At 43.0% G+C, this 15,791-nt stretch overlaps 1 protein-coding gene across 5 annotated transcripts in view; it reads left to right on the top strand.

Moving 5' to 3' along the window:
• Positions 1 to 10,659, top strand: part of TANC2 (tetratricopeptide repeat, ankyrin repeat and coiled-coil containing 2) — a 301,255-nt gene extending 290,596 nt beyond the window's left edge. For all 5 annotated transcript variants that reach the window (XM_063132053.1, XM_063132078.1, XM_063132070.1 and 2 more), the window contains 3 exons: positions 2,282 to 2,428; positions 4,104 to 4,204; positions 5,749 to 10,659. In XM_063132053.1, the coding sequence (XP_062988123.1) occupies positions 2,282 to 2,428; positions 4,104 to 4,204; positions 5,749 to 7,690 (2,190 nt within the window). In that variant the 3' untranslated portion in view covers positions 7,691 to 10,659. The remainder of the gene's footprint in view (positions 1 to 2,281; positions 2,429 to 4,103; positions 4,205 to 5,748) is intronic.
• The last annotated feature ends 5,132 nt before the right edge of the window (positions 10,660 to 15,791 follow it).

Below are 15,791 nucleotides of genomic sequence, written 5' to 3'. Positions count from 1 at the left end.
ATGCCTGTCTGGAGTGGCAGTAGCAACAGTTGCTGGGCTTGGCACAGCCCCCCCCCCCCAAAAAAAAAGAGAAAGAGAGAGAGAGAGAAACTTTTTATTTGCTAATATCTGAAATAGCTCTCTTGGCACCAAGATGGTTCTGTTCATTCAGAAATTTAAGCTACTGCTAATGTAATGTTTATATTCTGCACTAAAAATTTAGATTCAGCACAAATTGCATGTAAGACAGGCTGAGGTCAAGAGCAGACGTAATAAGAGCAGGCTGTGAAATGTTCCCTTTCATCTGCAAATTCTCCCTATCATTCCCCTACTATCCTTAACCATAACTGATGTTATATCTGCACTGGCCTTAATATGGCTAACACTTAACCTGATTCTTTTCCTGAAAAAGTCAGATCCTGTTATGGTCGTTCATGCCCGAGTAACTTCTAGGCTGGATTACTGCAATGCACTCTATGTGGTTCTGCCTGTGAAGTTTGAGTTGGTCCAGAATGCCATTGCCAGGTTATCTGGGATAGTAGGAATGACCATATTATGTCAGGTTTCCTGTCTCCCAGTTTATTTCTGGGTTCAATTCAAAGTGTTGACTTTTGTCCTTTAAAGCACTAAATGGATGTGTGAGAAATTGCATCCTTCCAGTTGCTTAAGAACTTTGCTCAATTTCTGAGGCACTTCTTGCTGATAGAAATTCAGCTGGCAAAGACAAGAGAAAGGGACTTTTCAAATGTGGCACTCAGATTATGGAACAACCTCCCAAGAAAAGTGCATTTACTTTTAAGCATACACTTAAGACTTTTATTTTAGTTCAGATCTTTTAAATGATCTGATACTACTGCTTCTGCTTTCTGCTCAAACAGGACTACAGTAATTTCTGGTGCATTTCTGTTGGGCTGTTTTTGTATAAAATAATTCTGTGTTTGAAGTTTCACTTCTTTATGACCACATCAGTGAACACAGGAAAAATTGTCAGGACCGAACTAGATATAATGTTAATTATGTGAATACAATTAACATGGATTTCCCCACCCCCCAAAATGGAAATAGTAGCTGCAGGGATGGCAGCAGGATCAGGACCAGGACATTTCTCCTTTGCCACAGTCACAACAAAAATCCCCCCAGCTCTATGCAAGCTGCTTTTTGCATCATGAAGCCGCCATTGGTGCCAAAGGAGTCATGGCAACTACAAGAGGAGACATTTTTTATCAGGACCACTGCAGGGGGGAAAGGGTTAAACATTTCCTTCCTGCCTGGTCTTGCTTCCTACATGTGCACACACCACACGGTTGCTACTTAACATTTTTTAAAAGATGTACATTTATTGCATTCACACGATTTATGTCACACCTGGTTTGGGCCTAGCTGATTGTTTTTCCTTTGTTCGTAGATCTGAGATATTAGAAGCAGAAACTAAGATGCAGATCGAATAACAGAAAGGTGGTGCCTTGGCAGCAATAGGCATGAGAATTAAAAATGGGAAAAGGCAAGGTGGCAGATTAGAAACCATGTGGCTCATCGTATTCTGGAGGACTCTCACCACATTTGTAGGCCCGGATCCACTCCATTTCCAGGTCTGGGTCATGTAGGAAAGAGGATGTCGCACACCTGACATTTTTCTGTTTCTACATTACTCAGGCTGTCAGTATTGCAACTCTCTTCACGATTGTAAAATCAGCCATGTGTGACAAGAGAACAGTCATTCTGTTCCAATCCACCTGTCGGACTAGTGTAGGATGAGATCTGGTTTGGCAGGAGTGTTGGTGCACTTTTCAAGGCTGTTAGGCACATACTATTGGGAGTGTGTGTGCTCTGACTCCTTGTCCCTGGTGAGATGGTCAAGTATATATGGCCAGCTCACCTCAGGCAGGTACCAACATGCTATGATTTTGAACAAGTTTCCAGTGGCAACTGTGTGCCTGGATTATTCTGTGAACTAACCTTTACAATGTATTTAGCATTTATACTGAGTCTAGCTAAGTTATAAGAAAACTCAACTAGTGAGCAGAAACTGCCTGTCCTAAGCTTTTCTCCATCAATATCAGAGCAGGATACCTAGGAGAATGCCAGAAATGAATCTGGACCATCTACAAAGTCAGAGCTTCCCTGAATGATTTCCATGAAGCCGAATTTTATTCTATAAGGAATTATAGGAACCTTGCCATGGTTATTTCTAGGCAGAACCATGCAGGCACATTCAGTTGCTTTCATAGGTTGTTTTGTAATTGCTGTAACCCTGAAATAGAAAACTGAGTGGTGCCTTTTGACCTGTTTGCCATTCTACCAGAAAGGGAAAGTAAAGGAGGCTGCCCAGCGCTACCAGTATGCTTTGAAGAAGTTCCCCAGAGAAGGGTTTGGAGAGGACCTGAAAACTTTCCGGGAGCTGAAAGTGTCGCTCCTTCTCAACCTCTCCCGATGTCGGAGGAAAATGAATGTAAGTGGCCTCCTACTCAAAGCCCTTTCCTGGACATGATCCTTTCCCAGGTCCCCTTCCTGTTCCTAACCACTCCCTAACCAGACTCTCCCAGAATCCTGGAATGGCCTTGAAAACCTCCACCGTTTTGTAACCTGGTTGTCCTTCACAGAGCACTGGCGTTTTACAGTTCTGAAACAGCCAAGCAATGGTTTAAGATTCATTTCAAGCAATTAAAAATTCATTGCTATTTTTTTTAAAAAAAAGCTGTTATAGCTCTTTGATTTATTTAAAAAAAGATTTCTGTGTGTGTGCAGATTGGAGGAGGAGGATAGATTTAAAAAGCTGTCTTTGCCTTCCAAAGCTCTTGCTTTCTCTTAGAACAGTGACTCACAAACACAAAACACACACAGTTAAAACACACACCTGGCACCCTTCCATCCTCTTCCTGGAGTTGGGCAACATCTTATGTTGATCACAAGTCGTTCCTGTGTCTCAAAACAACACGGGAAGTGTGTGTGTGTGAATGTGTAAGAGAGAAAGTGCTGTTTATGCTGGGAAACCAGTAAATAATGACTCGATTCTATAGAAGTCAACATATATAATAAAAAAATTACATGTTTAGACTTTAGGTCATAGATGCAGCACACGAACGCTAGAAAGGATGGACAGGTTTTGCAGCGGGAAAAGTCATCACATTTGTGAATGGCGGCCACAGAACTGAGGAAGGAACAGTGTGAATTTATGATGGTGTTGCATCTGCAGGTAGCTAGGGTGGGGAGCTTAATATGAAGGAGAGAGACAAGAAATGGATACTATATGTAAAAACATCTACCCAAGCTCTGTATATCCAGGCCATTTTGGAGGGTTTTCCCAACCTTTCCATTGCCCATGTCTTCCTTTTTTTATTGGCTAATGAATACATTCAGACATGCCTATGTCTGTCTTTACTCTTGGAATTTTATATCTAAGACGACATACGCCTGAATCCTCTCATACTTTGAAAGAATGCGTATGGGGTTTTGTGCCATGTAGCCCGGGCCCTGTTGCTCATTCTGGCCATGCCCCCAACTGCCAGCTGTGCACTCAACTGAAAAATGTGGGGCACTCACATGGCATTGTCACTGAGTGCACAGTTGTCGGGGGTGGGGGGAATCTTGGCCAGCATGTGTGTTGGTGGGGGTTGTAGCAGAGCTACACACTATATAGCTCCAGGATCCCCTCATGCATTCCTTCAAACCCCCTCCCCCCCCAAAGGATATGAGAAGAGCAGCACAGAACAGACTAAAGCTCTATGTAGTTTAGCACCCTGTATTCAGCAGCAGCCATAGTCAGTACCTAGGCCAAGCCTTTAGATTTAGCACTGCAAGTGCACAAAGACAAGAGCTGTCAAAGGAAAAGAAATATGGAGCTTGCAGAGTTGTCCAGAGCAGAATGAGTGATAGCAGGCAGATGGGAGACATGTATAAGGAAGAATCAAAACCCTTATATGCCCAGCTTGGGAGTGGATAAACTGTATCTTCTCAAAACAGGGTTGGATCTCTCGATACCAGCTATCTGTGGCATTATGTTAATGTTGGAAAATTCTAAGTCCACATACAGAAATATGTCCATGTCATATTATTATTTTTTCTTCCCAAATTCTGTGTGTGTGTATATATTCAATGACTTATCTACGCACCTATTGTAATGGCAGGATTTTGGAATGGCGGAGGAATTTGCTACTAAAGCACTGGAGCTGAAACCGAAATCTTATGAAGCTTACTATGCAAGAGCAAGGGCCAAACGCAGCAGCAGGTGAGAGGAGAGCCAGAGAGAAATGAAAGGTTCTGTTCTCCTGAGGTTTGGGTGTGACACACTCTAAAAATGCCCCCATTCCACACAAGGAACAAACAGCAAGGGAAAGCCCAAGGGAGACTATAATTATAACCTCAACGTAACAGATTAAGAAACTCATCCCCTTCCATCAAGCTGAGCACCTTCCACAGTTCCAAGTACAGTAACTCTGTAAGTTGGATTATAGTGTCCTCAGAGTGTTCTGCCAGTGCTAATGTTATCCAGATCACTGAAGCACATACCAGGTGAGCATTTGGAGGACAGGGTCAGAGGTTAGCTAGTAATTGCTCTACTCTGTGCTTAAGGTTAGTTGTCGTTACATGAGATGGGGTGAGAGCAGTTGGTGTTCAGAGGGGCCTGGATGATCTGCAGCAGGTAGAATCACATTTTGGAATGCTGAACTCACTGCAGAACTTTGCCACTGCTCACCCCTTTGCTCGGCTCATGGAGTAAGATACCTGCTGTGAGTGTGTGCAGCTTTGGTTTGTGCCAAAGGTTCTTTTTATGACCATCAATGTTGAGCTGAAGGTCCTGCAGTTTAACCACTCAGCTCATGGACAGCCCATCAAACAGCCAATATACCCTTGTCTGGTTCTCTCCCTGCTGGGGGAAAAACTCCATTGCAGAGACAAAGCTCTACTAATTGAGCTACATTGTCAGTGTTCTACATTCCCCCTTTTTATACTCTTGACTTGGCTCTCCACTGTTTGCAATCTGTTGTTCAGCAGCATGACAACCAAGTTCCTTTCTGGGACTGTTCCACATTCTGTTTCTTGGGGTCCGATACAGTGAAAGGAGCCTTCCCTTCCCTTGCCTGCCTCGAAACCTTGCCTTGCCTCGAAACCTTGCCTTGCCTCCCAGCATCAGCAGTCAGTATAGGTCAAACTTGTAGAAGTTTCACAATTTTTGTGTTTTAAAAAACACACCCTTGTGTTTTAAAAAGCAAACAAGAAAGCAAAATGCATGAAGGGTGTAGAGGTTATTCTCTACCAATCAGAATCACATTCAACTAGATGACTGTTTTGTTCAAAAGCTACCAGTGTCCCTGTAAATGACAACCCACCTCCCCCAAACTCCCCACCCTTCTGTTCCTCGAAGGATAGCCAAAGGGGCTTATGGGCTTGCGTCAGGCACTCCCCTCCCTTGCTCCCTTCATTTCCAGAGGAGTCATCCTCAGTGCGTGGAGCGTTGTATGGGCTTAAGCTCAGATCTTACACAGTTGGAGGAGCAGAGCTGCACCCGCCCCGCATACCCTGTAGTTGCTTTCCTTGTTCCCTTCATTTCCAAGAAACAATCTTGGAAATATTGCATCGTTTCTTCTACAGTAGAAATGGAAGAAACAGCCAAATGCTGAAGAATCTGGTTTACATACTTGGAACATCCTCCCCATCATAACTAGCAATGTTTTTCTTCGTAAGATACCTGTTGCTTAAGTCTTACTGAATGCATTCCAGTCTAGAGTAACTTGGTTCCTCTTTTTTTGTCCCTTCTTTTGGGTCAAGCAGACAGTTTTCAGCAGCACTGGAGGACCTGAACGAGGCCATCAAGCTTTGTCCGAACAACCGTGAGATCCAGCGGCTGCTCATGAGGGTGGAAGAAGAGTGCAGACAGACCCAGGTGCAGCTACAGCAGCAACCTCTTGTAGTATCTGAACCCGAAACACATCATGAAGAGTTGTACGAAGCGCAAGACATCTTGGAAGAGGAGTATCTTGAGCAAGAGGTCGAAAACCTTTCTGTTGGCCTGCAGACGGAGTCTCGGCCCAGCCAAACACTGCCCATCATCCAGAGCCCACCTTCTTCTCCTGCCCACCGGGACTCTGCCTACATCTCCAGCTCACCACTTGGTTCACATCAGGTGTTTGACTTCAGATCCAATAGTTCTGTGGGATCACCAACAAGACAGGGATATCAGCCTACTTCTCCAGCACTCTCCCCAACACACCAGAATTCCCACTATAGGCATAGCCCACCACATACATCTCCTGCTCACCAGGCCTCCTCTTACCGTTTTAGCCCCCCTCCAGTTGGTAGTCAAGGGAAAGAATATCAGAGCCCACCTCCTTCACCTCTCCGCAGAGGCCCTCACTATCGGGCCAGCCCTCCTGCAGATAGCATGAGTGTCTACAGGGCTCAGTCTGGCTCACCAGTGCGCTATCAGCAGGAACCCAGCATGAGTCAACTTCCCAGCCGGCCAAAGTCTCCACTCTCTAAAATGACGCAGAGGTCTTTCCAGATGCTTCCACTACCTGTTGCAGTGCCACAGCAAGGGCTTAGGTTGCAGCCTGCCAAGGCACAGATCGTCAGAAGCAACCAGCCAAGTTCAGCTGTGCACTGCAGTACTGTGATCCCAACAGGCACTTATGGCCAAGTAGCCCACTCAGTGGCCAGCAAGTACCAGTCTGCATCAACAGAAATGGCTGTTGGCCAAAGTCGACTGATCTACCAGAGCTCCATTGGGGGGATTGGGGGGGATGGGCGGCCAGTGCAGCATGTTCAAGCCAGTCACAGTGCAGGAGCAATCTGCCAGCATGGCGGGCTGGCTAAAGAGGATCTTCCACAAAGACCTTCCTCTGCCTACCGTGGTGGGATGAGATATAGTCAAACCCCACAGATTGGGCGCAGCCAGTCAGCTTCCTATTATCCAGTCTGCCATGCAAAGCTTGATCTGGAACGTTCCTCCCTGCCCTCTAGCCAACTTGGTTCCCCTGACATCTCTCATTTGATACGAAGGCCCATTACGGTAAACCCCAATGAAATAAAGCCTCATCCGCCAACTCCGAGGCCTCTGCTTCATTCTCAAAGCGTTGGCCTTAGATTTTCTCCTTCTAGCAATAGCATCTCATCCACTCCCAATTTGAACCCCCCATTCCGCCCTTCTGCTTCGATTCAGCAGATGGAGATTCCCCTCAAGCCAGCCTATGACAGATCATGTGATGAGCTTTCCCCAGTCTCTCCAACACAGGGCAGTTACCCCAGTGAGCCTGCCCGCTCCAGGACCACGCCTTTCATGGGAATCATAGATAAAACAGCCCGGACTCAGCAGTATCCTCATCTACACCAACAGAACAGAACATGGGCTGTGTCTTCAGTGGATACTGTCATAAGCCCCACGTCTCCTGGAAATATTCCTCAGCCAGAAACATTCAGCCCACCTTCCTCAATCAGCAGCATTGCCTTTTATAACAAAACCAACAATGCACAGAACGGCCACTTGCTGGAGGACGACTACTACAGCCCACATGGGATGTTGGCCAATGGCTCCCGAGGAGACCTCTTGGAGAGAGTTAGCCAAACCTCGTCATATCCCGATGTCAAGGTGGCCAGGACACTGCCTGTTGCGCAGGCATATCAGGACAACCTCTATAGGCAACTTTCCAGAGACTCCAGGCAAGGACAGACATCCCCTATCAAACCAAAGAGACCATTTGTGGAGTCTAATGTGTGAAATGGATGTGTCTTGGAGTAAGAGCCTAGTGTTTTCAGCACACTTTTCCCAGCTGAATTCCCACATTACATTGCTATTTTTCTTCCTTCCTTTTTGAAAATGTCATTCTCCAACAGACCGCCACCAAGGGTTTTCTTGTCATTTCTGTGTGATGACAAGGCAGTCCAAGACATGCTCCAGACCCTTTGCTACACACAGCTGACCTCAGATAAAGCCAGCACTGTAAATGTTTTCAGCTGTCAGTTAGCTTAGTACATAGTGTTGGGGCTGACCCGGGAAGATTCTATATACACTCAAGGGAGGTAACCAGCTCTTTGATGAAAATGTTGATTTCAAAACCTAATTGATATGAATACAGGCTTTAAAAACTCCTCCAGAGTACTGAACCTTTTTGCTTGGAAATTGCACTCTTCGGTCAGCACAGCGCTGTTCACATTATTTCATTGTGTCCAAAGAGCTTGTAACCTGCACAGAATGGGGCTTTTATTTTGTTTTTAATATTAATGAGGAGCTATGCATAAAACCCATCCTGCTTTTATCTGGTGTAATAGGATTGTACATTAGTCTCAAATATTCATCATTATGAATTTTTTTAACATTCTTGCATGCCAGTCTATTGGTGTGGACTACCACGGGTAACATTGCTTTGAAAGGCATGCTCCAAAAGATACTGGTTTGATTTTCTCTGAGGCATTTTAAACAAATATTCAGGGAGAAATCAAAGTTCTCTACACTTTAGCCAGTCAGTGGACAGCTACCTCGATCTGTATATTGGACTTCTAGTCCATTGTCTGGTGGGCTTGTCCTCTTGATGGGATGGCTTCTTATTGACTCCGCCTCCACGTATTGCTCCCATATTAACAAAGTTCAGTAAAAACTCTGGGATGTCCCAGTGCTCTAAAGCAGCCTTTCCCAACCTTGGGTCCCCAGAGGCTGTTGGATTTCAACTCTTGGCATCCCTGACCATCAGCCATGCTTGCTGGGGATGTTGAGGGTTGTGGTCCAACAACATCTGGGTACTATTTCCAGGGAGTAGCCATGTTAGTCTACTGCAACAAACATTGTTGTGGCACTTTTAAACTAACAAATTTATTATGGTATAAGCTTTCATGGGCCATAGCCCACATCCTGCATCTGATGAAGAGAGCTATAGTCTATGACAGCTTATGCTGGAACAAATGTATTAGTCTTCAGTGTGCCACAAGACTCTCTGTAAAATTTGTACAGACACTCCCATAGTGGCAGTCCATGTCCTCATCCTAGAGTCAAAATTCGTGCTCTCGTAGCAATGTTTCCTGGAGTAGAGATGCCTCAGGGCATCTGGGCATTCCTTTCCTGCAGACACTTTTGGAATGCAACACTTTATTTCACCCTTCTTCACTGGTTGTGGCACATTATAATTTTGATTATCTAGTTCAAGAATGGACAGAAGGTAGATCTCCAGATTTTTTAGACTTCAACTCCCAGAAGTCCAGGAGCACTGGTATGGCCCGGGGTCTGAATCAATTTCCCAGGGGCACAGATCTATTCCTCAGAGCCCTAAGCCTCCATTGGTGCCAATGGAAAGTTAATGACCATGCAAGAAACATTTTTAAGGCAGGTTGCAGGTGGGGAGGGAAGGGTTAGCCCTCCTCTCCCCACATGCTGCAATCCTAAGCGTAATTACTAGGTGTTCTTTCCTAAGCGTAATTACTGGGGGTGGGGGCAAGATTGGGCACTGAACCTTTTACATGCCTAGCATTGCCCCTGCAGAAACTCTTGCCAGGGAGTTGAAGTCCAAAACATCTGAAGATCTACCTTCTGCTTACCCCTGATCTAGGTTAATATGAGATTTAAAACATGTGCTGATGGTGTTAGACACTGGTCTGCTTTTCCAGGCCAAATGCAGAAGGCAGAACGACTGATTAAGGAAGCGTGGGAAAAGAGCAGTTATTGACAAAAAGGCAGGGGGCAGGAAAGGGTTATTCCTGGGTAGCAAGGACATTATACAAATGTTCTCAAAATCTGTGCCATTTTAGGTCAGCTCACGAAGGGTTGACTTGACACCACTGGGGAATGGGTAGAAAGACTAATCTGTGAAAGTATAGAGGATACCAGAGAGCATCAGAGGGTGTCCCCATGACCTTGAAGTTGGCAGAAACACAAAGCAGTGCAAATTACACTCTGCCCTTTCTGCGTTATGATCAGACAAGGGATAAAACTGTTTTACTGCTCCCTGTAAATTAAGCAGGGATGTTTCTCTCCACACCATGATTACACCAGGATTGGATAGCTAATCTCTTGGCCCCAGCTGAAATGGCAGTTCTTCCTTTTTTGGTACGGTGGTTTCTGAAGCAAAGGCCATCCAGCCTCCTCCGAATTACCCTTTGCTACATGATTTACTTTCAATGTATACCTACTTTTTGTTGCGTACTGTCATGAGCTGTTGCCTATAAACAGAAGAATGATAGAAAGTGTATTATTTCTATTAAATTGCAAGGTTTGAACCTTCAAAATCAGGTTAGTAGGTCCCATACTTGGAAGCGTTACAGTTACTTCTTGCTTTAAGGTCTTCTATCTCAGAAAGACAAGATTAATATAACAGTTTCAGGAAATGTTTTGGCTGGTTCTCTTAATATGAGTTGCCACAATTGTTTGAGTCTGAAAAAATTGAACGTTTCCAAGTGTTTGTTTTACTTTGCTTTCGGTCCTTCATTAGAACTCCTTTTGTATATTTTTTCCAGCTCTTAATTGATTGCATTGCAAAATGTATTTTGGTGTAATAGAAAACAAAACATTTAATGGGAGAGGAGTGGCATTATTCTACTATGGGTGTGCTAAGGCATGTTAGTGTCCAACAAGTTCAGACATTTGCAGGTACTTCTTTTCAAGAAGGGGTGCATGTTTCAGTGTTATTTTAACTTAATTGTTGAAAGTAACACCCATGTTCCCTCTTTTCTTATGATAAGTGCATGAGAGAGAGAGAGAGAGAGAGATGTGGGGAGTTTCATAGATAACCCAAGATATAAAGACAGTGCAACTCCAAATTTCCTTTCCTTTATTATTTGAATAAATAAAGCCACTTCCTGCTTTCCCCCTACTCCTTTCTTTTGTGTCTTAGGGAATTTTTTAAAAAAATAAATTTAAATTTGATGACCACTTTTGTGCTATATGAAAGGATCCCTTCATCTTAAGATTTCTCTGTTAACGTAGAAATGTTTTCTGCTTTATGAACACCAGTTATTTAAAGCTCTTTGAAACTGGAATATGCACCAAACAAGAATGTTTCTGTGTGTTTAACAGTGATTTGTTTCTTTAAAGATATTTTTTGCACCTGCTTTAGAACTGTGTGTATCATGCCGAATCTAGAACCTCTTTTGCTGCAGCGGGCCTTCATCAAAATGATTGTTAATATTTTCTGTCTTTTAGCAATGATAAAAAGCACTTGTACTATATTTTTGGTACAATTGGGAGTGTGCTGAGACATCCTATTATCCTGTCTTTCCTGATAAAGTAGGAAAACAAGCAAATTTAGCTCCCTCCATCATTTGGGACATGGAGCAGTAATGTTGCTGTCATGCCAGTTGTTTTTGCAATTTCAAAATTTAAATCTTCTTGATGACATAATGCTTAGAGACTTGAATCTGTCTGCTTTACTCTGCTCTTCACTGCCATTGGGTTCCTTGTACTATAACTGTTTACGTTGATCAGTTAGTAAAAGAAATGGCATGCACATTGAAAATGAGGTTTTAATATGGCCATTGGGCAGGGTTTTCCCTCCCCCATCCCCCCCCCAATAGTACTGTGTTGTGATTTCACAGGATTCTTGCACTGATGGGTTTGTCACCTGCTATCTCTGTAAATGGGGTGCACTTTACAGTTGCATTTGTTACTATGATAAATACTGGCTATTTAAACATGATTGGTGTCTTCATTAGAAATACAGCAGAACAACTCTTGTCTTTCAATATATTTAAAAAAGAAGCAATGACTCAAAATATATAGCACAAGTATTAGCTGCTGCATATAAGCATCAGAGAGTGAAGTATTTTTTTTCAATACAGAGAGAAATATTTGCTGTGACTTATCGAACTGATCTCCCAGCAACTCTCTTAAGGGCACCTGAGGCTTAATTGTTGCTTTTTAAGTAACACACATCTCAGCTGAAATAGGAGCTGCTTTGTCTTAGTTAGAATTTGGCGGGGTACAATGCCTTCTGCATTTGCTTACAACTTACATCTTGGTTGATCGTTGTATCCTCTCCTGAAATACAATGTGATAGAGCACAACATAATTTCTGTCACTGTCCTTTCTGCAAATTAAATGCCTTTTCAAGTGAGTTTTTTTTCTACTCAGGAAAATGTGATAGAATGGCTAACATCACAACCAAGAGGGTTTCCATATGTGTTGAAAAGAAAGGCCATGCAAAAATATTGTACCTACCCACTTATAGAAACACACACGCTCACACGTATGTCCACACTCCGTGTCTAAGCTGGAGTTTCAGAACTCTTTTCATCCACAAAGTCAAGCACACCAAATAAACCAGCTCCTTGAGTCTATCAACACTTCTGCTTTGAATGTATGCTGGTTTTACCAAAGCCTGCCATGTGATGTGATTCTGACGCTGCAGAAAAACCTTCCGTTGCTTCCCAGAAGGCTCCCCCAGAACTAGAATCTAGAGGCCGGCTTAAGCTGTGCCAGTTTGCTCTTTGGTTCTGAGGGCCAAACAAGAAAGGAAGCCTAAGCGGCCTCAAGGGGGTGGGGAGGGGGAGCTCTTGACCCTTTCTCTCCCTACCAGGATCTTGACAAAAAACTCATTTTCTGTGAAATGCAAGTAGCAGCTTCAGAGAAGCAATTTATGTCAGATCATGGCAGGGAGAGAATAGAGGGTTAAACTCCCCCTCCCCACCCTCTATGGTCTCCCCAGGACTGTAGTTTACATAACAAAAATGTGCACGTTAACTGCATTTGTGTAATTAATGCCATGCCTAGTTTGGCCCTGATTCAGCTCCCCAGATCTAAAGGTCTAGTGACATGAGTGTCTAGAAATTTGATGCTGTCGCCTAGGATTTTGAAATAATTAGTCCAAGCTGATTCCTAAAAAGAATTGCTATCAGGGCCTGAAAATGGATTTGAAATCTGAATGCATTTCAATCTCTGCTTGGCTCCAGGGGAGGCAGTTGTTAGCTTTGTACATGGCTCTAATGCTGGTTGTAAGAAATGTTCTTATAGGACAAAACTTTTTTTTTTTGTTAAAAATCTCATTCACAGATGTAGTTTTTCTATGAGAGTGGCTGGAAGATATGCACTCCTTTCCAGTTTCAAAGAGGCAGAGACATATGCAGAGGGTTTGGTAAGGAGAACATTTCTTTCAAAGACTAACCCTGTAGGGTTTTTTAATGTATTTATTTTTACAAGCTTTAGAGAATAGACGGTAGAGAAAGGAACAAGCCTGCACATATTCTGAAAACCCACCACTGGGCTGGCCTTAGGCAGCATTAACAAATTGCTACTATTCCAGAACCACACAAAAAAGTCATCTCGTAAAAACCCAAGTGCCAGCTTCTCCGCGCCTTACATAAAGTAATGAACATCACTGCGTGCCTAGAAATTCTTCTCCTTCTCTGCTTAAGTTGGCCCCTTGAAAACTCTTGGATGGCAGGCTGCATCCCCACCCCAAAACACACACACACATGCATACACACACACACACACACACACACACACACACACACACACACACACACACACTCGCTCTAAGATACACTGGGACTTTCAAGATCTTCATTTACCCAAGTTCAGCTTTTTTTAAAGGGCTTAGTAGGGGCAACTGCTAACGTATCTCCTTTGACATGTTGGATGACTTCATTCAATTTATGGTTGCTGTGAAAAGGGAAGGTGGAACTTGGGGGCACAAGCACAAAGAGATGGAAAACCTGAACTACTTCTCTCCCCCATCCCCAAACTACTTGAATATAATTGCTGGTTAATTATTTCTCCCCTAACAACAGAAATCATATTAAGGGCTGAAATTACATAGCAGGCTATTTTGTGTGCAATTGTTGAAGATGGCTGAATTACTAGGGAACCTCAATTTAGTATTGTCAAACCACTATGCCAGACTAGGCTCCTCCCTCACTGCAAATCAATCCCTGCAGTCCTTTTCTTCTTGGCTATCACTTGGAGTTGTCCTCATAACTGCTTTTCCATTAGAAAGGCAGACACTGCTGGCCTAGGGCTGCTTCTGTGTTGTTAAGTTTGAGCGTGCACATGAGAAGATACTGAAAATGGAATGAGGTTTGCACTTTTATACTTACTTAGAAGTGGGGGGAAAAGATTATGCTTTTCTGATGGCTGCTACCATACTGATTTTATGAGAGAAGTGGAGCAATTCAGCTTTGTTTTGCCGGGACTTGCACCAGACCCTGAGTTCCATTTCCTCGAAGTACCCATTATTATTTACAGATACTAATATTCCTACAGAGTGCAAGGCACTAATCTATACAGGTCCAGGGTTTGGGTTATTTTTGGAGGAGATGTTTTGCTATTCTTAATGCACCAGTTAAATATGTTTCTCATTCCAATGGTGTTCTTTCATTGTTAATTTTCTTCCCCATCAGCATTGCAGCATTTTGCCTGCCTTGTCTGCCTCTGTACAGTAACACTGCACTTCTTTGTATTAAAAACTTTCTGGTTTGCAATCCTTCAAGACACTTGCTGGGAAGACATTGACTTCTTTTTCCTTTTAGCTTTTCTATAATTCTGATGTAAAGGATTTTCTCTGTACAGTATAATATTCAATTGCATGTTCTGTTCTCTTACTGATATAATGAATCACCACACAGTTGTGATCTTTTGCAGCAGGGCAGCCGCACAAATCCCTGCGCTTGACTAAGGCTCTTGGTCACCCCTGTATAAAGGAAAGAAATTTTCTTTCCCTTCACTGTACTTGCTTGAGCAGAGTTTTATTGTCTGTACATGTGAGCTGTGAGATAGACGTGGAAAAAGTTCAAAAAGAATGCATTCTCCCCTGCCCCTCCCTAATGTATACAGATTGTAACCTGTACAATGAACTGTATGTATGAAAAAATGTACTTATTTATAAATGGTTAACACTTGGAAATGGTGTGTTGACTACTGTGTTCAACACGTCTTGGGTTTCAAGATGGTGGAATGGAAAGAGCACATGGTTTCAAGGTGCAACTCCTCAGCTAATTTGCCAATTCCATTTTATGCTTTAACTCTGAGTTAACAGCACAGCCTGTATGTGAACTCCTTGTAAAGTACATCTCTCCCCTATTTTGGCCTCAACACCTTCCATTATAAAGGTTCCTATCGTATACCATTAACCCAGTGGTTTTCAAGGGGACACTTAAAAGCAGAAGACTTGTTTTCTGGGTATGAGTGGGATAGAATGACACAACGCGTTTAAGCCAGTCTTACAGTCACCTTTGGACCACAACTCTACGTGTGTCTCTACAGTCTAGATGAGAATGTCATACACATGCAAATGAAAACTATTTTAACCTCATGTTAGAGAGACAGTTCAAGCAGGGCCTTGACAGCAAACTGCCAATGGCAAAGTAGAGATCAAATTTAATGAGGGGTGCATCCAGAAGTGTATTATTTTAGTAGTGAAACCAATATGGAAGTGCAATTACTACAGTAGTTATATGCATTATATCTACCTATTGGGATTAGGGGTGCCTTGTTCTTCTGGTCTTCAGTAGAAACTGGATCTACACAGCACTGATTGGCTGGCCCTTGGGTCAATCACTTCAAGGGCTGTACCAATCAGTCCATTTTTGGTTCATGTCAGTTTCACATGTGTTTGTTCACATGTCCATTCTGTCCTGCTTCCACATTAATTTGTATGTATTTCATACACATTTTACTGTAAAATGCATTTAATATTACTTTAGCATAAAATGTGCATTTTATACACATTTCAATATAACAGCAATTTTAAATGCATTACAGTACATTTTAAAGCTGAAAACTATTGCAAAATTCAGAGAAGGGCAAAAGTCACATGCACACCCCTCTTGGAAAAGTTATTAATGTACTGAACAAATGTTTGAATAGATAACCATGCAAATGCTGCAAGAATTTAAAAAGC

Source organism: Elgaria multicarinata, chromosome 1, assembly GCF_023053635.1.
Source record: "Elgaria multicarinata webbii isolate HBS135686 ecotype San Diego chromosome 1, rElgMul1.1.pri, whole genome shotgun sequence".
Taxonomy (NCBI): Eukaryota; Metazoa; Chordata; class Lepidosauria; order Squamata; family Anguidae; genus Elgaria; species Elgaria multicarinata.
This window is presented reverse-complemented; position numbering and strand designations above follow the sequence as displayed.